At 42.7% G+C, this 25,291-nt stretch overlaps 1 protein-coding gene across 1 annotated transcript; it reads right to left on the bottom strand.

Moving 5' to 3' along the window:
• Nucleotides 1–1,506: 1,506 nt before the first annotated feature.
• LOC111964554 (cysteinyl leukotriene receptor 2-like) lies at nt 1,507–23,638 on the bottom strand. Its single transcript, XM_023988417.2, has 3 exons — nt 23,324–23,638; nt 4,884–5,274; nt 1,507–4,561 (listed from the first exon to the last, which is right to left on the bottom strand). Exons 1-3 carry the CDS (start codon nt 23,328–23,330, stop codon nt 3,763–3,765), a joined length of 1,197 nt encoding a protein of 398 aa, XP_023844185.1. The 5' UTR covers nt 23,331–23,638; the 3' UTR covers nt 1,507–3,762.
• Between the last annotated feature and the right edge of the window lie 1,653 nt (nt 23,639–25,291).

Here is a 25,291-nt window from a genome sequence, read left to right as displayed (position 1 = left end):
AGATCACCTTTAAAATGATATAAGACACATGTATGTTTGAGGAATTTTAATTATGAGATTTCTGTTGTTTGAATTTGGCGCCCTGCACTTTCACTGGCTGTTGTCATATCGATCCCGTTAGCGGGATGCWGCCATAATTAACGTGTATTTTTCATTCGGTACATTTTTCATTCGGTACATGGGAATTTTAACAGCAAAAGTAATTTTTATCTGCACTACCATCACGCGCACACAGCCTTTTATCCACAAAAAGTCAGTTAGATGGAAACACGTCTCAGGTGGGAAAATGCTCATATTGTTTTAAGCAGATTTAAGAATATCTATTCTTGATACACATGGGAAACTGTGTGTATCTTGTCTCATCTCTGCAACTCCCCAACAGGCTCGGGAGGTGAAGGTCGAGTCATCTGAAACATGACCCGCCAAACTGCGCTTCTTAACAAACGCCCGCTTTACCCGGAAGCCAGACGCACCAATGTGTCGGAGGAAATACCGTTCAACTAACAACCGAAATCAGTCTGCAGGTGCCCGGCACGCCACAAGGAGTCGCTAGAGCACGATGAGCCAGGTAAAGCCCCCCCCCCCGTCCAAACCCTCCCCTAACCAGGACGACACTGGGCCAATTGTGTGCCGCCCTATGGGCCTCCCGATCATGTCCGGTTGTGACACAGCCTGGGATTGAACCCGGGTCTGTAGTGACACCTCTAGCACTGCGATGCAGTACCTTAGACCACTGCGCCACTCGAGAGGCCCCTGCGTTGCATTTCTTGACACAAACCGGTGCACCTGGCACCTGCTACCATACCCCGTTCAAAGGCACTTCAATCTTTGGTCTTGCACATTCACCCTCTGAATGGCACAAATACACAATCCATGTCTCAATTGTCTCAAGGCCTAAAAATCCTTCATTAACCTGTCTCCTCCACTTCATCTACACTGATTGAAGGGGATTTAACAAGTGACATCAATAAGGGATCATAGTTTCACCTGGATTCCCCTGGTCAGTCTATGTCATGGAAAGAGCAGGTATTTTGTACACTCATTGTATAAGAATATTTGCCAGGGTATATGTTTCATTATAAATCTGGTTATTTCACATGGAGATATGGGATACTAAAAGGTTAGCTAGCTTGCAGTGTTTAGCAAACTTGCAAGCAAGGGAGGACAAGAGACCCTTCTTTTGCTTTCACCACAGATGAGAAGATAACAAGAATCCACCCCAAAATGTATTTTGTTTAATAATAAATGTAATAACTAGTGATTACAGGCTATTGTGAAATGGTAGAACTTGCTGTAGTGTCGTGACTTTCCGTTCATTAATCTGATGAYTTATTTATTTAATCCACTAACTATGTTTAATTGTTACCCGATTAAATGAATCATGGAACAATTAACACATTAGGATTTGAGACACCACGTTAGAGGTTGTTTAAACAGTTACCATGTCCACAATTAAACTCTAAGGTGTGTATCAGGTACCAAGGTAAGACCCAAGTGCAGACTGTGTGAAGTAACAATGTTTATTGTAACAGGGGCAGGCAAACGACAGGTCAAGGCAGGCAGGGTTCAATAATCCAGAGTAGAGGCCAAGGTACAGGACGGCAGGCAGGCTCAGGGTCAGGGACAGGCAGAGTGGTCAGGTGGGCGGGTACAGGGTCAGGACAGGCAAGGGTCAAAAACCAGGAGGACGAGAAAAAGAGAAACTGGAAAAAGCAGGAGCTGAGACACAAAACGCTGGTAGGTTTGAATAAACAAGACAAACACAGGGGATAATGGGGAAGATGGGCGACACCTGGAGGGGGGTGGAGACAATTACAAAGACAGGTGAAACAGATCAGGGCATCTTATCATATCATAATTCGTAAGCTCATGCATCTTCAAAAACCCCAGCCGTACTCATGATTCAGTACTACACAAATTGGTTTAATTATTCATTTACTAGCTAACTAAATAATAACAGGATAACATACACACTTAATACATGAGACAAAGGTCCCTAGCGGACTTTTACAATATGGTGGCTTTTTACACAACRACATGGAGAGGGARAGAGAGGGAGAGAAAAAGACACATATCGTCAATACATTTCAGAATTATTCTCACAGTAATCATATAGTTTGCACACGAACCGCTGCCCATTTTGAACAAGAAATCATGAATGTATTTACATGTGAGAGCCTTTTTTCGGTCGGAACCAGCCCTCCTTGGGAAGGTTGTTGGCTTTTCATCGGCAAGCTGTATGGCTCTGATTGTCCGAAAGGGATCTCCCCTTTCCCCCTCTTCTACTGTTGTTCACTCTGTAAGATAGTTAGCCAACCATSTCGACAGTTCCCATTGGTGATGAGCGTAGTAGGATAGTCTCACTTAGTTTTGCTATTCTAGATATTTGACTCAAGATATCTAATCAGCTGTCTCAGGGATTGTCTGAGAGGGGAGTTTGTTTTCCCCCTCGTGTTGGTATTCAGGATTCGCACCACGATGGAAATGAGCTGCAGCTCGCCGTCTCTCTGGTCTAAAGGAAGGTGAGTTTATTTCTTCACCTCGTATTCAGGTTCAAAGTTGCAACCATTTCAAACATGTAGCTCCCGCCTCACATTTCCTGGTCTCTGAGATTCCGCGTTTAAACCACTTTAGATGTGGGCTGCAACTCCCTGTCTTTCCTAGTCTAATGTTAATCTCTGTTGGCAGTCCTTTTATGCCCTCTGGCCAAAGAGGACGGTTCTGTCAGTCTGACATGCTCTCTAACCTCACTTGGGGCGTGTTTACTTACTATGCACAAAGTTATGTAAAACTATTTTCTATTATGGCTCTTAAAATCATGTCCCTATCTTAACAAAAATACTTTCATCTTTTCATATTATATGCACAACGTATTGGATGGAAACTTGACAGATAAAGGGGATATACTTTCCAAGTTACAGTATTTTGTCCATATAATTTTTAACGACATCACAAAATCAAAACCAATATGACATTAGTTTTCTATAACTCCCCACTGACCATTCCCCACATTCTTATGTTAGAATTATTGTTCCAGTATCCACTTTTGACCCTGTTAGAGTTTCGGCAGGAAAATCCTGTTAACAAAGACATTCCTCTCGTGGATTTTACTGTAGGGGGAGAACGCCCCCCCCCCCTCTTCTCCTGTAATTTACAACAGGGTGTGAACTGTCAAACCGGCCAAGTTCCCTCCTCACCTCTTCTGTGGGTGAGATAAGGTCTGGTTATTGTCAACCATTGCCAAGCTGATCTGACCCTTTGTGATCCTCACAGGACAGTCATGACAGTAGCCAACTAGCTAGCCATGTGACTTTTTCTGATTATATCACATGAAGATGAGAAAGCTAAAAAGGCTAGCTTGCTATGTTTTTAGCCAGGCTAAAGCCAGCTAGCCAGGCTGCCAGCTAGGTAATGGCTGGCTACTATCAGCAAGGGAAGGTGACTCTTCCTTGTTGTTTACAAAATTAAAATACACAAATGAAAAAACGTTTCTATCGTCCCCTTGTGAATGGAATTGGCACCGGCGAGGATATCATGTTACCAAAATGTTTCTGCCACTCCAAGAATCCAACTCCACCCACGTGCATGCACGCACGTAGATCAACAGAGTGGCGCTTGTACGGTAGTAACSTTTAGTGTCTTATGTTCCTAGAGGATGTTAGGGTTCAGTCTTTGGTGTGTGTGTGTTTCTGGTTCAGGCCTCAGGGCTCCCTTTTACACATGCAGAAAAGTGTCTCTGATTCTGGAGAGGTTTTGAACCCTTTATGGACTGTCGTTCACAGGGCTGAGTGTGTCTGGTATGGACTCAGGAAGGGTTAGGGGTTGAGCGAGGGGTGTGTCTAGCATTGTGGGTTTTGAAGTCCTTGTTGGAATACTCCTCTTCCTGTGAGAGTACAGCAAGCTGCCCTGAGTGAGGGAGGAGAGGGACCGTTGTCGTGACAAGGCGTTGCGTATGGCCGTTCTGAAGGACTCCCCGGCACAGTAATACAACAGAGGGTTCAGCACGCTGTTGGCCGCCGCCAGACACAGCGTCACCACCAACACCCGCTGCTGTGTTGCAGTAACAACGCAGCCCCACCCGCCCACCACAGAGTGCAGGTGCATCGAGCGAGCCACGTGATAGGGCAGGAAGCACAGCAGAAATGTGAAGATCACCATGGCGACTAGACGCAGAGACTGGCGACGACGTCTCCCCTGGCTACGCTTCAGGCTCCCTGTCTGTAGCTTCTGGCTTATGGCTGTAGCTGTCAGTTGGCGGATGATGCTGCCGTAGCAACCAAGGATGGTGACGAATGGGATCAGGAAGCCGAATGTCACGCCCACGTAGTTGAGAATGAAGATCCTCTTCCAGGAGGCTGAGTTACGGGGCTCGAAGCAGCGTGTTAGTCCCGCCCTCACCCTGGTCCCCGAAAATAGGAAGGGTACCGAAGTTCCACCCACAAACAGCCAGATGCCCAAACAGGCCAATGAAGCTCGGTGGGGCGTGGCCAAGGCTCGATGATGAAGAGGCTTCAGCACGGCCAGCCAACGGAGCACGCTCAGTCCAGTCAGGAAGAGAATGCTATAGGGAAAGGGAATAATAATATAGCTTATTAGTTAGGTGCCTTTCTGGGCAAGCAGGGTCACCTCACATTATAATAACTGTGTGTGTGTGTGTGTTTGTGTTTTTTTAGTGTACAGCTGTTTTGCAGTGTGTGTGCATGTAACGGATGTGAAATGGCTAGCTAGTTAGCGGGTACGCGCTAATAGTGTTTCGATGGGTAGCGATGGGTAACGACGCTTCGTGGGTGACTGTTGTTGATGTGTGCAGAGGGTCCCTGGTTCGCGCCCGTGTCGGGGCGAGGGGACGGTCTAAAGTTATACTGTTACATGCACATGCGTACCTGGTGTAGAGGTTGAGGTAGAAGCAGAACACACAGAGTCGGCACAGCCAATCAGGGAGTTCCCAGTGAGCGCCCCTGAAGTAGTAGGCCAATCGAAACGGCAGGGTAAGGGAGAAGCATGCGTCTGATAGGGCAAGGTTGGTCATGAGAATGGAAGAGGGAGAGCGTTTGGGCTTCAGTCGCAGGAACACGAACAGCGCTCCGCTGTTGAAAAGCAATGCTATAGGGAACACAAGTAGATAGGTGACGGTGTAGGCTCTGTACTTAAAGACCTCATCATCACCGCTACAGGACTGGTTGCTAGTCAATGCCGTCGCCGTGTGGTTGCAAAGGGGAAGGGTCACTGGTGGAAGGGTGGAGTCAAGCCCGTGGGAAGTTTCAAGCCACGGAGCTGGGGAGAGAGAGACACATTATTATTACTATCATAACCAGGGGTCAACTTGTTAATTGTTAAGAAGGGGTATGCTATGTTCAGTATTAGAAAATAGCAAAGCGAACATCTACGATGTTGACCAGAATGGAATGAAAATACAATCACAAGTCAGGTGTATTCAGGATGCTTTGAACGTTGAATGAACATTTAAAACCTAACGAATTGGTTTGAAGTACTAAAAGGACAAAACAAGATACTTGAGGCAAGGGGCATTTCAATGTTCTTTTCAAATGTTTTATGACTTACAATCAACAATGTCCAGGACATAGCTGATATGAAAATGCCTACAAAAATGCATACCGTCATTAAATGTTTTTTCAAAGACAACTATTGGCATATCAGACTTCAAATAAGTAGGCCTAGTTGCACCGGCAAAACTGGGAAGAAGTGGAATAAATGAAGTATGGAAAATAGCAGTAGTGTTCTTCCAGTACACAAACACACTAATTACCCTATATTTAGCCCATTGTAGGGAATATGAATTGTTCCACTGACTTACACTAGATAGTGTGAAAGACCAAATCATTTAAAGATGTGTGTGAAGTCAAGGTTGGGCGCAAGAATGCTGACTGGATCCTGTATTTGGGTCTACTTTAATTATTGTAGAAATATGTAGAAATTCTTTGTTGTTTTGAAGAGAATTTCCTGTAATTCAATGTAGTGTAACATGACTCATTACATCTTTTCAAATCCAATTGTATTTGTCACGTGTCAAATACAACCTGACAGTGAAATGCTTACTTACAAGCCCTTATACAACAATGCAGTTTTAAGAAAAATAAGTGTTAAGTTAAAAATAGATAAGTGAAAAAGTTTCAAATAATTAAAGAGCAGCAGTAAAATAACAGTAGCGAGGCTATATACATGGGGTACCGGTACAGAGTAAATGTGCGGAGGCACTGGTTAGTCGAGGTAATATGTACATAGAGTTATAGGTAGGTAGAGTTATTAAAGTGACTATGCATAGATAATAAACAGAGAGTAGCAGCAGTGTAAAAGAGGGGGTGGGTACACATCTCAATGCAAATGATCTGGGTAGCCATTTGAAGCTGTTAAGAAGCAATTTTGGACCTAGACTTGGCGCTCCGGTACCGCTTGCCGTGCGGTAGCAGAAAGAACAGTCTATGACTAGAGTGGCTGGAATCTTTGACCATTTTTAGAGCCTTCCTCTGGCCCCTGTGACGTACTACGCTCTGTAGTGCCTTGCGGTCGGAGGCCGAGCAGTTGCCATACCAGGCAGTGATGCAACCAGTCATGATGCTCTCGATGGTGCAGCTGTGGAACTTTTTGAGGATCTGAGGACCCACGCCAAATCTTTTCAGTTGGATTAGCAATTTCATGACAATAAGTATGGGGGGGGAAAAGTCTATACTATTTTTTACAAATGTTATTCCACTAACAAATATATTGTAGCATCATTTATTTCAACCCTCAAGGATTAATTTAGTTAAACATCTTTTTCAAAAAGTGATTAGCTCAATTGATGGCGACAGTCACGCATTAGATTACTTCCCAAGCAAAGTCAATTGTTTTGTCTCCTCGACTTTAGAAGATCATAGCTCAGCCTCAATGTCAATGAACCAAATATATCCATATGTGCATCGGAATCCTGTCTTTCTTGTGAAATGTAAAGCTTGTTTTTCGCCTAAAGTGTTGCGGAGTTACACGTCATTATAGATCGCTTTATAAACTGAACAAAAATATGTAAAGTGTTGGTCTGCAGAAGAGTATTAGGGCCAAGTCAAAAAACAAAAAAAGCGAGGGGTGGTGGTACAAAGATTATCATTTTTTTGCATGCCAATACTTTCAAAAAGTGGCAATATTTTGAAAATAAAGCTGCAATATTTCGACAATAAGGTCGAAATAAAATTTTCTGAATAAAGGTGCAATATTTCCAGAATAAAGTGGCAATATTACAAGAATAAAGTGGCAATATTTCGAGAATAATGACATGCAACCCCTTGACTTTTTCCACATTTGTTACGTTACAGCCTTATTCTAAAACATATTAAATTGTTTTCCCCCTCATCAATCTATACGCAATACTCCATAATGACAAAGCAAAAACAGTTTTTAGAACTTTTGCAAATGTATAAAAAAAAAGATATAACATTTACATAAGTATTGTTTAAGCACCTTTTGCAGTGTTTACAGCCTGGAGTCTTCTTTAGTTTGATGCTACCAGCTTGGCATACCTGTATTTGGGGAGTTTCTCCCATTCTTCTTTGCAGATCCTCTCAAGCTCGGTCAGGTTGGATGGGGAGCGTTGCTGCACAACCATTTTCAGGTCTCTCCAGAGATGTTTGATCAGGTTCAAGTCCGGGCTCTGGTTGGGCCACTAAGGGACATTCAGAGACTTGTCCCAAAGCCACTCCTGCGTTGTCTTGGCTATGTGCTTAGGGTCGTTTTCCTGTTGGAGGTGAACCTTCACCCCAGTCTGAGGTCCTGTGCCCTCTGGAGCAGGTTTTCATCAAGGATCTCTCTGTACTTTGCTTCGTTCATATTTCCCTCGAACCTGACTAGTCACCCAGTCACCCAGTCTCTGCTGCTGAAAAACATTCCCACATCAGATGCTGCCACCACCATGCTTCACCGTAGGGATGATGCCAGGTTTCCTCCAGGCATGACGCTTGGCTTTCAGGCCTAAGAGTTCAATCTTAGTTTCATCAGACCAGAAAATCTTGTTTCTGATGGTCTGAGAGTTCTTTAGGTGTCTTTTAGCAAACTCCAAGCGGACTGTCATGTGCCTTTTACTGAAGAGTGGTTTCCGTCTGGCCAATCTACCATAAAGGCCTGATTAGTGGCGTGATGCAGAGATGGTTGTCGTTCTGGAAGTTTCTCCCATCTCCACAAAAGAATTCTGGAGCTCTGTTAGTTTGAATGATGACCTGGTGAAACTATACTTGGCTTTAGTAAGAAGGAAATCGTTGCTCTTTTAGCAAATAATAACCATATTATTCTAAGTATTAGGACCTAGAAAAGATTCACAGATTCTTTTCAGGAGGATTCGTGGTTACATACATAGGTAGAGATGGGAGATAGGTAGAGATGGGCGGTTTGGGTGTGTATTCATGCAGGAGTGTGTGAGTTGTAAAAAGTAGGGTCAAAACAAACAAATGGCCATACCCTTACGAAAAAGATTGCTGTTTGAGTGCAGTATATAGGAACTGCAGTACACTACAGTATAACTGCAGTTAGAGTGCAGTATAACTGCAGTATGGTGCAAATACTGCATCCAAAACAACACTGTTTTTTTACTGCAGTAATTTTGCAGTGCAACTGCAGTTCGAGTGCACTGTAATTATTCCGCAATTACTGCGTCCAAAATAGCACAGTCGACTGCCGTTACTGCACTTTTACTGCAGTTTCAAAACGGCAATCTTTTTTTGTAAGGGTCAGTTTAATTATCTAATACACTCGTTCAAACAGGTATCATGACGTGGCCCTTTTGGGGTGTATATTGTGCCTCCCCCCTCACTCCCTCTCCCACATCAGGTTTTACAACGGTCATAAATTCCTTCTAGAAACTCTCTCTTCGCTGCCTTGGAGTATGGAGGGAGAGAGCCTATGGAGAACAAAGACAGTCTTCTTCCCAAAACTCCTAATCAACAAAATTGGAGAATTAAACAATATTTCTATTTTTGAGAATGTGGGAAGGGTCCGTGGACACTTAAGGGACAATCATGTTGAGTGTGTTTCATTTGGTGATCTCATGAAGGACAGGAAACACACATAACTATATCTTTTAAAGTGTACATTTTCCAGCTGTCAGGTTTACATCTGAAGGTTGTATAAGATGAATGAATAAGTATAAGAATACTTTTGAAAAGATAACAATGTGATTCTAAATGAGAATTTATTGTTTTATGGTAACTTATGCACAGTAGCCACGCCCAGGTGGGCACAAACATGATGAGATTGCCCTTTTCTACCAAAGTATAAAAGCCCCCGTGACTCAATTCACACCAGACCACGCAGTTAATTAAATAAATAAGCCAATTTGTATATTGCTGATTCATAATTTATGCTCGGGTTCGTGCAGATTACCAAGGGTTTGCGACATTCAGCAATGAGAACTGATGAGGCAATAATAATACATTAATACAAGACTGTACTCGATGAGATATGAAAATATCTGAAGAGTCGATTCGGGAAATAAAGACTCTATAAACATTTTCCCATGATGCCCCGACTCCCTAGTTAATTACAGTTTACATGATTAGTTTATTCACGTAATAATAATTACACAAAGAATTGATTTGATAAAATAACAGTCTTCACATTTAATGATACTCAGACACGACATTTTGAATCTAAGATAGAATGAGGCATTTATTTTGATTCAGCCTATATAAAATTGAAAAGCAGATTGCATTATACACCCAGATTATGTGATACAGCATTGGAGCTTTAGACAGGAATTATTGGTTGTGTGTTTGACCATAGAAATTGTCCCGGTGTCGCGTATCTGATGACGTCAGGGTGTTTTATGAGTTGATAAAGTTAGTGATTACATTTCTGGTACTTGGATAACAATCTAGATAATTTGAGAAATTTGAGAAATAGACGCGTTGGGCCAAACATGCTATTTCTGTCTCCCGCGTTTCAGAACCGGGTAGACTCGGTCATTATTAATTTCTCGAGCGAGGACACAGAGCCAGCCGATTGAAATTTGAGGAGATATTAGCTGACCAAGCGATAATTCTCAGTTCCCCACATTTTCAGTAGCGTGGGTAGGACACAGGCGTATCTTTTTCCTAAAATTACAATGAGTTCCGGTAACTTAGTGCTAGCAAAGAAGAATGCCGAAAATGGTTTGAACGTAAGATGATTACTAGTAAAACTGTTTCCTTGTTTAAGGATGTTATGCTTGAAAGTGTACAAAGTAGAATTAGCTTACACGAGATGCTAAGCTAACAAAGGAAGAGCAACCATTTTGTTTTTCCTGTGTCACGTTGTAATTCCTCCGTCTTGGGCGACGGAAGTCCCGCCCCTTTGTACTTCCGTTTGATTTCAGCTTTCTGTGATCAGTGACCCCTGGGGGTGAAGAATCAGCAGTACATTTTTTTTAACATAATTATTTAGGTGACACCCAACGTGTATCACGTTTAACAAGTGGTTACTTATGATATCCAGCCAGTCTCAACTGATTGGATATCGATGTCTCATTCAATTGAACTAATAAGTAGAATTGCCAGACTTACCTTTTTCAAATGGACATTTGAAATATTATCCAAATTGATTGGTTTCTACAAATGAGACAATTTAAACTTTTCCACATTAACCTTGATACAGTAACGCTATCAGGTTAATTAAAGTTTAATTCCCAAATAGCCTATACAGGTTTGATTTATCATTAACATTGATTAATCAGTCAAATTTGCTTTTGTAAAGCTTATTCACTACTACCCAGTACTGAAGGAAGTCCCGCCTTCGCGGGAATCCCATGTGGCTTTATGAATAAGTAACCCTAGTGGTGAATGTACCCTAACGTTTGAACTACGGTTCACACTTATGATAATTCAGCCAATCTCAATTGATTGTATGTAATCTTCTCATTCAATTTAATAAGTTAAATTGTCAAATACCTTTTCAGGTTCTTCCAAGTAAATGAGACATTTTAAACTTTTCCATATTAACCTAGATGAGGCAACGCTTTCAGGTTAATTAAAGTTGAATTCCCAGATAGCCTATCCAGGTATCATTATCATTGATTATTCAATTCAATTTGCTTTTGCAAATTCATTCACGTTCAACTCCCACATTACGGATAGAGTAGTGATAGTTCATTAACGTCTATAAAGAGATTAAAATCGTCTTTGCAGCTTCCATCGTATTCCAAAACCCAATTAAATTTTTTTAATGTTCTAATAATGTGCAAGCTATCAGAGGGGGTAGTCCCCACTCCCCCGCTAATTAGTGAACCCTCACCCATAAATGGATTGATCTCTGACCTCAGCAGTGATACAAATACTAATTATGCCATTAGTGGAAAAACAGCAGAAATTGCGAACAACGTTCTCTAAAATCAACCATCAAACGCAGGCTTTGTAACGGTTCTCTCCACTTTAGCCCTTATGTATCGCCATCACAGATTGGCATTGGTCCAGTACCGCAGTGCTCAGCAGAAACACGTGCAAGACATGGCTGACATGAAGGGACAGGTGGAGAGAACCGAGCAACTATTGACAAAAGCAGGAAATTAAAACGTTCTGCAAGCTGAGGAACTGCGTTTGAAATCGGAACAATTAAAAGTAACTGCAAATACTTATGATGATGAACGAGCACAAAATCTTCTTCTACAGGAATAACTCGATTTAGCCAAAACTAAATACAATGTAGTCCACTCCAAACTAGATAAATCTGTCGAGTTATCTACAAACAGGAGCACGAAATGTGATAACATGCAGGCAGTTTTGTTGAATGTTACTCAAAGTAACAATGTTCTACTCCAAATGCTGCAGATCAAAGACGATCAGTTAATGAACACAATAGCTAAGTTGGATGACAAAACAGGACTCATTGAAGTCGCTAACCAAATGAATGAGGAGAGAACTCAAGTCATGAAGATAGAAATATTGATTTCTAAGCAAAGGGAGGAAATCTCATCACTAAATCTCTCGCTCTGTACTCAAGACCTCTATCCGCAAACCATGACAGATAGGTATGAGACCGAAAGGAGCAATTGAGACACTCACGTGTCCAAAATCAGTACTCTAATGCAATGCAGCAGGGTTAGGTGCTGCAATGCAGCAGGGTTAGGTACAATCTGGTGGAATTCCAGAATGGTCACGTGCTGCAGCGTGACTACCCAACCAAGCAACCAGAGCCTGGTATTCAAAGGAGTGAAGACAATAGAAGGGTTCAGATTTTGCCTCCCTCGTGTCCCTCAGTCTTCTCCTCTTGGCCATTCGGCACTGAGTAATATGGCGCATCTTCGCCAACAAAGCCAAAGCTTGGCTTCTCCTCTTGACCTTTCGGCCCCAATTTCCCCACAGGATAAAGCCAACCCTTTCCACCCGCTTGGCGCGGAATGCCTTGACAAACTCGTCAAAAATGTCCCCACCTTTGACCCCGTTCCAGGTCAGCCAAACGATACTGAGAAGTTCCTAGCTGACAGATGAGGCATTGGATGGCTACCCGAACGCTACGGGTTCTGACAGGGTTTACCTGTTGAAGTGAATGTCGAATAGACACGTGACAAGGTTAGTTCGTCTACAACAGCAACACATGCTAAATGACTACGCTAACCTTGCCACAGCATTGAAATTAGAATCCAGTGGTTCTGCAACTCGCAAACACGATAGCTCACTGGCTAACACTGTCAAACAAGCTCGGAATGAACACCCACAAGCTTACTATCATAGGCTTCGTCCAGCTTACTTTGGCCTACTCACTGAAACAGGAATGGAAGAGCTGTTACCATTCAAACGAATGTTTCTGTCGAACATGTATCCTACCTTCATTAATTACTTGGGCCCTACAGCCCACATTGGCTGGCCTATCTTACAACTCGGAGAGCTTGCAAGCACAGCTTTTGAGGCATCAAAAGATCAGCACGCTAAGAGCCCTGACATCTCGGTTTTGAAGTTTGACCAGGAGCACTCACTCCAGTTAGAGGGTTCATTATCAGGTATTGGAGCGTTGAGGAATGACGCACAACAATGGTTTCTACCATGAAACCACGACTTCAATAACCACCGCGGTCAAAATAACTGTAAAGTATGAAGCCATCGAAACGACTACCGCTACAATTGACCGGTTCGCTACGTTCCTCCACCCAACCCACACAAAGTGTCAGAGCACAAGGGTAACAAAGGGTTAAAGGACGATCAAAACGTAGACCAATGTTCTCTAGAAGTTCCGCTACATGAAGAACTAAAGCGAGAAAATTTTGAGAAAAGGGTAAAAGATCAGTCACAAGGACAAGACTGGGTATTGCTGGACACCAGGTCCGCAAGAATTAACACCCTTAGCAAGGAAGTTACAAATCAAATTTCTCCCGCTCTCACTCGAGACCCTATCCAGGGCCTACTCGATCAAGAAACAAGCCCACAGGCTTTATCTATAGACTCTGATACAAAGGTTGCGAAGAAAAAGGTCAAAAGCTTTGCTAAAGCCAAGTCCACTCAAAATCCGAAAAGTCAATCTGCTTTCACCTTGAACAGAAATGGCACATCACGTCATTGCGAACAACCACCCCACTTTGTGGGGAATATGTCCACTAAACGTGACTCTAAACGGCAATACCTGGAAATAGTCCTGGAGGAATGCTTAACTTGTCATGTGCTAATTGATTCATTGTTTGATGATCTCAAAAGGGTTTTGAAGCCAACTAAACGTTGGTTAAAAGTGCAACGATCCGACACTACACTTCGAGGTTTCACCCAGACTACCTGGCCTCTCACATTGAGAATCATGCTGAAACTACACTTCCAGGACGTATTGCTCGTTCACCCTGTGTATGTTACCAGTCTCGAATCTGAACCCCTGGAGCAGACTTGATGGATCGGCTACTCCCACTGATGGATTGGAAAACCAACTATGTATGGTCACAGGTCACAGTGCCTTCTCCACTGACCACACTGTCTTCCCCTAATGCTAGCTGCAACACAGTCATTCACGAGGGGTATTTGTCAAAGAACCCTTTTGAGAAAGAGATGTTTCGAAACATCTGTTGGTGCAGAATCAGATCCAAGGAGATATTACCATATCTCGACACATTCCACCAGCAAACCCGATTGACCATTCTTTTCATGATTTTGAGCCAACAGTCTCTGTGAATAAGCAACTTCCCTCCTCCTTGAAGTTGTGCAACACGGTAGTTGAGATGAACTTCTCTTGTCCTTCGGATACTTCTGCAAGCACTGCGGCCGTCTCAGCAAGAAAAACATCGATGCGCAGAGTATACTCTGCTTCCGATGATACATCTTCCGCTTTGTGGGGGACTGTCACCCCTTACAATGACACTAATGGCGTCAGTCCAGCAACTGACCCGATGACTCCCACTGGTGAAACACTTGCGATATCACAGACAGATATCCTCGTCTCAGTTTGCAGGTACTGAAGAGGTTGCCACACGCGGACGCTGTTGTGACTGACAGGCCTCGACAGCCACTGAATGTTTTGAGGCACAAACACCAGGAGATTTTGTTAAAAGGTTACAGCCATCCTCAGTGCAACGCATCCGCTGACAACTCGTACATAGGGTACGATCTTTTCGTTTGTACCTCGGATACGAACACCAACCGCTGGTGGGGGGGTCCCGAGACACAAAGGGGGGGAATACTAGCCCAGACCCATGATGAGCCTCATCGCAGCTGATGGGGGGGTCGAGACTACATGCAACACTGTACGAGGCCGCCAGAGCAGATAACAAATCTAGTTGTAAACTTCCCCAGGAGAACAGAGAGGACGGGGATAACCTTAGAACAATATCTAAGATATTACGGAGGTGTACCACACTGGTCGTAAAAGAAGTCCAGTGGACGTTCCACCTCCAAAACAAATGGCAAAAATAGGCACGCCTTGCCATGTGTAGATTCAACTACAATACAACTAGTAAAATGCTATAATCATGTGTTCCTGTAGGATAACATTTCAGAATACATCGGTAGGACAACTGGTCCCCTTGAGTACCAGTACCAATGCCAGCACAGTCAGTCCAGCCACAATCAGTAAGAAGGTTAGAGACCTCACAAGTCAAATTGCTATTGATAACAGTGACAGAGGAGTTAGTAGTCACTCAGATTGCAACACGTGTAAGGGAATCTCCAAAACACTCTTCTGATGGGCAACACACATGCCACTAATAAATAGAACCCTCCATTCAGGAGGAAAGTTATTAGAAGTCATGAACCATGATCACACCACGTATGACTGGTTCAGTGCTTATAAAGTACTTCCGTTTTGAAGTTAGCTCCTCTGTGGATGACATAGCTATGAAATAAACTCCTTCATACCTAGTTATGTACTTAAAAATGTATCAATTGACCAATTCGGCACATTTGGGCATACTTGATACAAAATATTGTCCAGTATTGAAATGCTTCATTGGATCAATCTGGAACTTTACACACACACTGCTGTCATCTAGTAGCAAAAAATCTAAATTGTGCCTAAACTGCAATAATACATTATGGCCTTACTCTTGCATTTCAAAGATGAAACATAAATACAATTCCAAACGCATGTTTTTTTTGTTTGTATTATCTTTTACCAGACTTGATGTGTTATATTCTCCTACATTAATTTCACATTTCCACAAAATTCTAAGAATTTCTTTTCAAATGATATCAAGAACATGCATATCCTTGCTTCAGGTCCTAAGCTACAGGCAATTAGATTTTGGTATTTCATTTAAGGAGAAAATTGAAAAAAAGGGTCCGATCCTTAATTAACCAAACTCCCTACTTTAGTCTTGAAATATAACTGCAACTTTATTCTCAAGATGTTTAGTTCATTCTCAAAATTAAATTTTTTGTCTATATACGGTCTATACACCTGTCTATATACGGTCCCACAATTGACAGTGCATGTCAGAGCAAAAACCAAGCCATGGGGTTTGAAGGAATTGTCCGTAGAGCTCCGAGACAGGATTGTATCGAGGCACAGATCTGGGGAGGGTACCAAAACATTTCTGCAGCCTTGAAGGTCCCCAAGACCACAGTGGCCTCCATTCTTAAATGGAAGAAGTTTGGAACCACCAATACTCTTCCTAGAGCTGGCCGCCCGGCCAAACTGAGCAATCGGAGGAGAAGGGCGTGGTCAGGGAGGTGACCAAGAACTCGATGGTCACTCTGACAGAGCACCAGAGTTGCTGCTCTGACAGCTGGTGCTTAAAGCTAGTGAGGGAGATAAGTGTGTAAATGACATCACCGAAGTCGAGGATTGGTAGGATGGTCAGTTTTACAAGGGTATGTTTGGCAGCATGAGTGAAGGATGCTTTGTTGCGGAATAGGAAGCCAATTCTAGATTTRACTTTGGATTGGAGATGTTTGATGTGAGTCTGGAAGGAGAGTTTACAGTCTAACCAGACACCTARGTATTTGTAGTTGTCCACATATTCTAAGTCAGAGCCGTCCAGAGTAGTRATGTTGGACAGGCGGGCAGGTGCAGGCAGCGATCGGTTGAAGAGCATGCATTTAGTTTTACTTGTATTTAAGAGCAATTGGAGGCCACGGAAGGAGAGTTGTTTGGCATTGAAGCTCGTCTGGAGGGTTGTTAACAGTGTCCAAAGAAGGGCCAGAAGTATACAGAATGGTGTCGTCTGCGTAGAGGTGGATCAGAGACTCCCCAGCAGCAAGAGCGACATCATTGATGTATACAGAGAAGAGAGTCGGTCCAAGAATTGAACCCTGTGGCACCCCCATAGAGACTGCCAGAGGCCCGGACAATAGACCCTCCGATTTGACACACTGAACTCTATCTGAGAAGTAATTGGTGAACCAGGCTAGGCAATCATTTGAGAAACCAAGGCTGTCGAGTCTGCCGATATGGTGATTGACAGAGTCTATAGCCTTGGCCAGGTCAACGAATACGGCTGCACAGTATTGTTTCTTATCGATGGCGGTTAAGATATCGTTTAGGACCTTGAGCATGGCTGAGGTGCACCCATGACCAGCTCTGAAACCAGATTGCATAGCGGAGAAGGTATGGTGGGATTCGAAATGGTCGGTAATCTGTTTGTTGACTTGGCTTTCGAAGACCTTAGAAAGGCAGGGTAGGATAGATATAGGTCTGTAGCAGTTTGGGTCAAGAGTGTCCCCCCCTTTGAAGAGGGGGATAACCGCAGCTGCTTTCCAATCTTTAGGAATCTCAGACGACATGAAAGAGAGGTTGAACAGGCTAGTAATAGGGGTGGCAACAATTTCAGCAGATARTTTTAGAAAGAAAGGGTCCAGATGATCTAGCCCGGCTGATTTGTAGGGGTCCGGATTTTGCAGCTCTTTCAGAACATCAGCTGACTGGATTTGGGAGAAGGAGAAATGGGGAAAGCTTGGGCGAGTAGCTGTGGGGGTGCAGTGCTGTTGACCGGGGTAGGGGTAGCCAGGTGGAAAGCATGGCCAGCCGTAGAAAAATGCTTATTGAAATTCTCAATTATAGTGGATTTRTCGGTGGTGACAGTGTTTCCTATCTTCAGTGCAGTGGGCAGCTGGGAGGAGATGTTCTTATTCTTCATGGACTTTACAGTGTCCCAGAACATTTTTGAGTTTGTGTTGCAGGACGCACATTTCTGCTTGAAAAAGCTAGCCTTGGCTTTTCTAACTGCCTGGTGTATTTGTTTCTAGCTTCCCTGAAAAGTTGCATATCACGGGGGCTGTTCGATGCTAATGCAGAACGCCATAGGATGTTTTTGTGTTGGTTAAGGGCAGTCAGGTCTGGAGAGAACAAGGGCTATATCTGTTCCTGGTTCTAAATTTCTTGAATGGGCATGCTTATTTAAGATGGTGAGGAGGCATTAAAAAAAATAACCAGGCATCCTCTACTGACGGGATGAGATCAATATCCTTCCAGGATACCCCGGCCAGGTCGATTAGAAAGGCCTGCTCGCTGAAGTGTTTCAGGGAGAGTTTGACAGTAATGAGTGGAGGTCGTTTGACCGCTGACCCATTACGGATGCAGGCAATGAGGCAGTGATCGCTGAGATCTTGGTTGAAAACAGGAGAGGTGTGTATTTAGAGGGCAAATTGGTTAGGATGATATCTATGAGGGTGCCCGTGTTTAACGGCTTTCGGTGGTACCTGGTAGGTTCATTGATCATTTGTGTGAGATTGAGGGCATCAAGCTTAGATTGTAGGATGGCTGGGGTGTTAAGCATGTTCCAGTTTAGGTCGCCTAGCAGCATGAGCTCTGAAGATAGATGGGGGGCAATCAGTTCACATATGGTGTCCAGAGCACAGCTGGGGGCAGAGGGTGGTCTATAGCAGGCGGCAACGGTGAGAGACTTGTTTTTAGAGAGGTGGATTTTTAAAAGTAGAAGTTCAAATTGTTTGGGTACAGACCTGGATAGTAGGACAGAACTCTGCAGGCTATCTTTGCAGTAGATTGCAACACCGCCCCCTTTGGCCGTTCTATCTTGTCTGAAAATGTTGTAGTTAGGGATGAAAATGTCAGAATTTTTGGTGGTCTTCCTAAGCCAGGATTCAGACACGGCTAGAACATCCGGGTTGGCAGAGTGTGCTAAAGCAGTGAATAAAACAAACTTAATGAGGAGGCTTCTAATGTTAACATGCATGAAACCAAGGCTATTACGGTTACAGAAGTCATCAAAAGAGAGCGCCTGGGGAATAGGAGTGGAGCTAGGCACTGCAGGGCCTGGATTCACCTCTACATCACCAGAGGAACAGAGGAGGAGTAGGATAAGGTTACGGCTAAAAGCTATGAGAATTGGTCGTCTAGAACGTCTAGAACAGAGAGTAAAAGGAAGTTTCTGGGGGCGATAAAATAGCCTCAAGGAATAATGTACAGACAAAGGTATGGTAGGATGTGAATACAGTGGAGGTAAACCTAGGTATTGAGTGATGATGAGAGAGATATTGTCTCTAGAAACATCATTGAAACCAGGTGATGTCATCGCATGTGTGGGTGGTGGAACTGAAAGGTTGGATAAGGTATAGTAAGCAGGGCTAGAGGCTCTACAGTGAAATACGCCAATAAACACTAACCAGAACAGCAATGGACAAGGCATATTGACATTAAGGAGAGGCATGCTTAGTCGAGTGATCATAAGGGTCCAGTGAGTAGAGGTTGGTTGGGGTCACGGCGATTCAGACAGCTAGCCGGGCCATCGGTAGCAAGCTAGCATAGGATGGAGGTCTGTTTTTAGCCTTGTGCGTTTCCGACGGTAGATTAGTGGGGTTCCGTGTGGTAGAGGGGATCAATCCAATTGGCAAAATAGATATAGTTATAGTGACCGAAGACAAATTGTCTGATAGACTTATTCAGATAGCAGCCGATAAGACAGCTAACGATTAGCGGGCCGCAGATGGGCGTTCAGGTAACGTCGCGACGGAGGTGCCAGTTGGATAACTCCCTCGGGCAGATAACGTCGGTAGTCCAGTCGTGAAGGCCCGGTGGGGCTCCGCATTGGCAGTAAAACGGGTCCGGATAGGTGATTGTAGCCCAGAAGTGGCTGATGAAATTCTTCAGCTGGCTAGCTCCGGAATAATTGATGTTTGCTCCGGGATCGACGTAAGCCAATAGTCACACGGGTGGCAGCTAGCTAGCTGCGAAATCCAGGTGTAAATGTCCAGAGCTTGCGGTTGAAATCCGGGGATATGGAGAAAAATAGGTCCGGTATGTTCTGGTCTGAGTCGCGTTGTACAAAAGTGGCGATAGATTTTCGAGCTAAAGGAATAGCTGAAGACCACAAACCGTGGTTAGCTGAAATACTAACGTTAGCCAGTAAACTGGCTAGCTTCTGGTTAGCTTCTGGCTAGCTTCTGGTTAGCTTCTGGTTAGCTTCTGGTTAGCTTCTGGTTAGCTTCTATTGTGGATTTTCAGATTTGAGGTAAATAATACTTTACGGGTTGCAGGAAAGTGATTTGAAGTTGAGTTTTTGGAAAATAAAATATATAAAGATATGCGAAGAAAGGTGTAAATATATATATATATATATATATACGGGACACGACAAGACGAGGACAAAGGACATCTGACTGCTATGCCATCTTGGTAACTTAAGATGTCCCGGGACAGGCTGTGCCGACTTCAGGCAATGCGCAGAATGGGCATTGGCTGGGAAGACTCCTGGTGGCAGGGTTGCTGAGAGTCAGGGGAATTACGGTAGTGGCTGGGTTGGGACCCCTGCCATAGGCCAACCTGGCCACATTAAGGATTCGCACCATTTTTTCTATTTTCGCCTAAAATGACACCATCTTTGAAATGCAACAGAAAGGCCATAATGTATTATTCCAGGCCAGTTGCAATTTAGATTTTGCCCATTAGATAGCAGCAATGTATGTGCAAAATTTTAGACTGATCCAATGAACCATTGTATTTCCGTTCAAGATTTTGTGTCAAGACTGCCCTAATGCGCCTAATTGGTTTATTAATAACTTTTCAAGTTCAAAACTGTCCACTCTCCTCAAACAATAGTATGGTGTTATTTCACTGTAATAGCTACTGTAAATTGGACGGTGCAGTTAGATTAACAATAATTTAATTTTGTCAATATGGGGGCGCTGTTTTCACTTTGTAAAAAATCGTTCCCAAATTAAACTGCCTCGTACTCAATTCTTGCTCGTACAATATGCATATTATTATTACTATTGGATAGAAAACACTCTCTAGTTTCTAAAACCGTTTGAATTATAATCTGTGAGTAAAACAGAACTCATGTTTGCAGCAAACTTCCTGTCAGGACTGAAAAATCTGAAATCGGGGGCTCTGTTCCAGGGCCATCTATAATTTGCATGAAATCTATGGGTCTAACATTGCACTGCGATACCGCCTTCCACTAAGTGTCAATAAGCAGTGAGAGGTGAAATGGGCTGTACTAGCTTTATCTGAGGCCGAATAAAACCTCTTGGAAGACGTGACCAGTTCCTTTTCATTGTTCAGCATGGCGCGCGAGAAGGACCTCTGGATTGCGTTCTGAAAAGCTTTCGTCATAGACGTTAGATATCTCCGGCTCTGATTTTATTTGATATAGTGTTTAAAACATCATAAAGTAGTTATTTTAAACCGATTATATCAGTTTATATCAGTTTATTGCGATTTTCGGTATTTTCTTTTTTTGCGTTATGGTGAGTTGGACACTCCTGCGCACATGCTAGCTTTGGTTGCTAATTCGACAGATGAAGAGGACATTCTACAAACCGAACAACGATTATTTCTGACAAACGACACCTTGTACAAGATTCTGATGAAGCTCATCAAATAGTAGAACCATTTATGATGTTATTTCGTATTTCTGTCAAATGTTTAGCTATTTCCGCCCTGATTTTGGCGCTGTCTCGCTATAACGTAAGCTGTATGTCGTACTAAAGTTATTTTAAAAATCAAACACAGCGTTCATTAAGAACTAGTGTATCTTCATTTGCTGTCCAACAGTGTATTTTTTAGTAAAGTTTATGATAGTTATTTGTTAGATTAGGTGCCTCTCCAAGATTTCTCCGGAACAATATTTTCTGCATTTTGACTACGTATTCACATTGTAAAACCACGATTTTGTCCGCTAAATATGCAATTTCGAACAAAAATATATGGTATGTGTAGTAATAATGATTTAATAGGACTGTCATTCTGATGAAATTGTGAAGGTTGTGAAAAAATGTATATCTTTTGCTGGTTTATCGCTATCGCAACCGTTGCGATTGAAAGAATTGCGGTGTGTGTAGGCTATTGTAAGTAAGCTAAATACTATGCTTATATTGTGTTTTTTTCGCTGTAAGAACACTTAAAAAAAGTCTGAAATATTGCGGGATATTCATCCAAGATGTTTGTCTTTCATTGCTGTACACCAAGTGTATTTTTCATTAAATGTTTTATGATGAGTATTTAGGTATTTTCACGTTGGTCTCTGTAGTTATTTAGCTGCTTTGGTGAGATTTTGAGTGGCTGCAATGTAAAACTATGATTATACCTGAAATTGCAAATTTTTCGAACAAACATATGCCATAATACAATAATATGATAAGGCTGTCATCTGATGAGTTGTTTCTTGGTTAGTGACTATTATATCTTTTTTGGTCCGAGATTTGGTGATAGCTAACCTTGCGGTAAAAAAATGTGAAAAATATGCGGTTGAGTCTTTTGCTATCCCGATGGTTGCTAATAGGAAATCTACATATTTGTGTTTTTGCTGTTAAAACATTAAAAAAATCGGGAAATGATGGCTGGTATTCACAAAGGATGTGTATCTTTCATCTGGTGTCTTCGGACTTGTGATTTCATGATATTTTAGATGCTCGTATTTACTTGTGGCGTATGCTAGGCGTATGCTAGTCGCTTAACTGATGAGGGTGCTCCCGGATTCCGGGATGGTGACTCGTGAGAAGTTTAAGCTTGTTTGCGAAATATGAAGATTATGTCTATGTCCTGGGAAATGTTCTTGTTCTTTACCACCTCATGCTGATCCGCCATTAGCCTACGTTAGCTCAACGTGCCCGTGGATGGGACACCGATCCTGAAGAAGTTTTAAACAGATGTAAAAATTGAGGTGTAAAATTTTGTACTTCCGTCTGGTAACGAATACATCATTACGAATTGAAGGGACTCACATTTACGTTCCAAAACGTACAAAGGTTGCATAGGGTTTAACTTTACCCCAAGCCATAAGACTCCTGAACAGGTAATAAATGGCTACCGGACTAGTTTGCATTGTCTGCCCCCCAACCCTCTTTTTACACTTGCTGCTACTCTTGTTATCATATATGCATAGTCACATTAACTATACTTTCATAGTACATACTACCTCAATTGACGACCAACCAATGCTCCCGCACATTGGCTAACCGGGCTATCTGCATTAGTGTCCCGCCACCACCAGTACCCTCTTTTAGACGCTCCTGCTACTCTCTGTTCATCATATATGCATAGTCACTTTAACCATATCTACATGTACGTACTACCTCAATCAGCCTGACTAACCGGTGTCTGTATGTAGCCTCGCTACTTTTATAGCCTCGCTCCTGTATATAGCCTGTCGTTTTACTGTTGTTTTATTTCTTTACCTACCTATTGTTCACCTAATACCTTTTTTGCACTATTGGTTAGAGCCTGTAAGTAAACATTTCACTGTAAGGTCTACCTGTTGTATTCGGCGCACGTGACAAATAAACTTTGATTTGATTTGACTGACACAGCTCTTGCCGGGAAGCACATTGAACATTTCACAATCAGTCAAAATTCCCTAACTGATCCATAATTGGATAAAAATGCACCCAGGTTCCATTGATGCAAAAGCAGGTATGGGCTTGTCAGGTCAGGTCTGCACCAGCCTCTGATTCCCTGTGGCTACTGTTTTTAAACAGTTCTGTGTGAAGGAGTTTCATTCACTCACCTGTCATTCTGTCAGTATCGCATGCTGCTGGATTCTGCTGTACACCCTCCGCGGGACATCAGAAAAAGGTTATGTTGATCTTTGCTGTGTTATCAGATCTTACAGTACTTGTAGATTAATGTTAGAAGTCCCTTTCCTCTCACTACACATATTTGGAGTCTTCGGAGTCCAGTAGTAGAAATGTCACAATTAAAATTCTCTTTCCTCTCCTCTCACTAGACACGTTGGGGGTTGTGTTAGTTTGAGTCTAAATAGTTTGTGCACTGTTCATGCACATTTCAAGTGATTCTTTGTTCTTGCTTGAGTTCCATGGAACCAAACCAGTATAACTACTGGGCTGAGTACCAACTCATCGACCCKCCCCGCCCCGCCTCTCTCTGTTCAGTCTGCCCTGTTTGTCAAAACATAACAAAGTATGCAGATAAGACATTAGAAACCATCTGTGCTTTGTTTGTCAGATGCAAATATATACAGAGAGAGGGAGAGGTGGAAAGCTACTGACTTAACAATTATTGACTGTCATTCATGCCTCTGGCTAGTTGGTGGGAAATGTGTCAGTGTTCTTTGGAAAAGTCAGATAAGTGTGTTTGTGTTTATTTAATGTGATACCTTGGGCTAAGGACTTACTATTGAGCTGATTCCTGTGCCGTTGTTATTGGGCAGCTGGCAACTAATTAAGGGTAATAACRCCTAGGTGAGATAATGATCAAGATATCATAGGTTATGACTCCAGACTTGTACGGTCCAGCATGAGATGGGTGCTAGAGTGCAAGAGATCGGGAGTTTGTGAGAAGGATTGTGCAAGCAAGGACATATTATCCATACAAGAGAGGTCAAATTAACCCGGGTGTGTAACTATCTCTCTATGTACAGCATAGTGCATTCAGAAAGTATTCACACCCCTTGACCTATTCCACATTTTGTTTTAAAGAACAGCTCTGTGTTCTGTTAGGAAAGTAACTCTTGTGTCCACATTATAGCAGGGGGGGTGTAAAGCCATAACACATACTTTTTCCAGCAGCAGATTATGATCGATAATGTCAAAAGCTGCACTTAAGTTTTAACAACACCCACAATCATTTTATCATCAATTTCTCTCTGGCCAATCATCAATATTGTGTAAGTGCTGTGCTTGTTGAGTGTCCTTCCCTATAAGCGTGCTGAAAGTCTGTTGTCAATTTGTTTACTGTGAAATAGCATTGTATCTGGTCAAACACCATTTTTCCAGAAGTTTACTAAGGGTTGGTAAAAGGCTGATTGGTCAGTGTAACGCTCGTCGTTGGAATGAGAGAGGAGGACCAATACGCAGCGTGGTAAGTGTCATATTGTTTAATACGCAAAAATGAACACTGACACAAAAACAATACAACAACAAACGAACACTCCTGTATGGTGAAACAAAAAACCAGACAGAAAATACATCACCCACAAAACACAATGAAAAACAGGCTACCTAAATATGGCTCCCAATCAGAGACAACGACTGACACCTACCTCTGATTGAGAACCATACAGGCCAAACACATAGAAAAAGACAACCTAGACATACAACATAGAATCGCCACCCACATCACACCCTGACCAAACAAAACATAGAAACATACAAAGCAATCTATGGTCAGGGCGTGACAGTCAGCTATTTGAGCCAGTAAAGGGGGCTTTACTATCTTGGGTAGCGGAATGACTTTCACTTCCCTCCAGGCTGAGGGAACACACTTTCTAGTAGGCTTAAATTGAAGATGTGGCAAATAGGAGTGGCAATATCATCTGCTATTATTATCTATCACTCCGTGTTAATGCTAAATGTAATTATTTCACCTCCATGGCCTATTTTATTGCCATACCTCCTATCTTCTACATTTGCACACACTGTACATAGATTTTTCTACTGTGTTATTGACTGTACATTTTGTTTATGTGTAACTCTGTGTTCAGGTATGGCTTCGTTCTTTTTAGTTAAAATCAACA

This window comes from Salvelinus sp. IW2-2015, linkage group LG1 (assembly GCF_002910315.2).
Source record: "Salvelinus sp. IW2-2015 linkage group LG1, ASM291031v2, whole genome shotgun sequence".
Lineage (NCBI taxonomy): Eukaryota > Metazoa > Chordata > Actinopteri > Salmoniformes > Salmonidae > Salvelinus > Salvelinus sp. IW2-2015.
The sequence above is the reverse complement of the archived record's forward strand: the minus strand, read 5'-3'. Positions and strand labels throughout refer to the sequence as shown.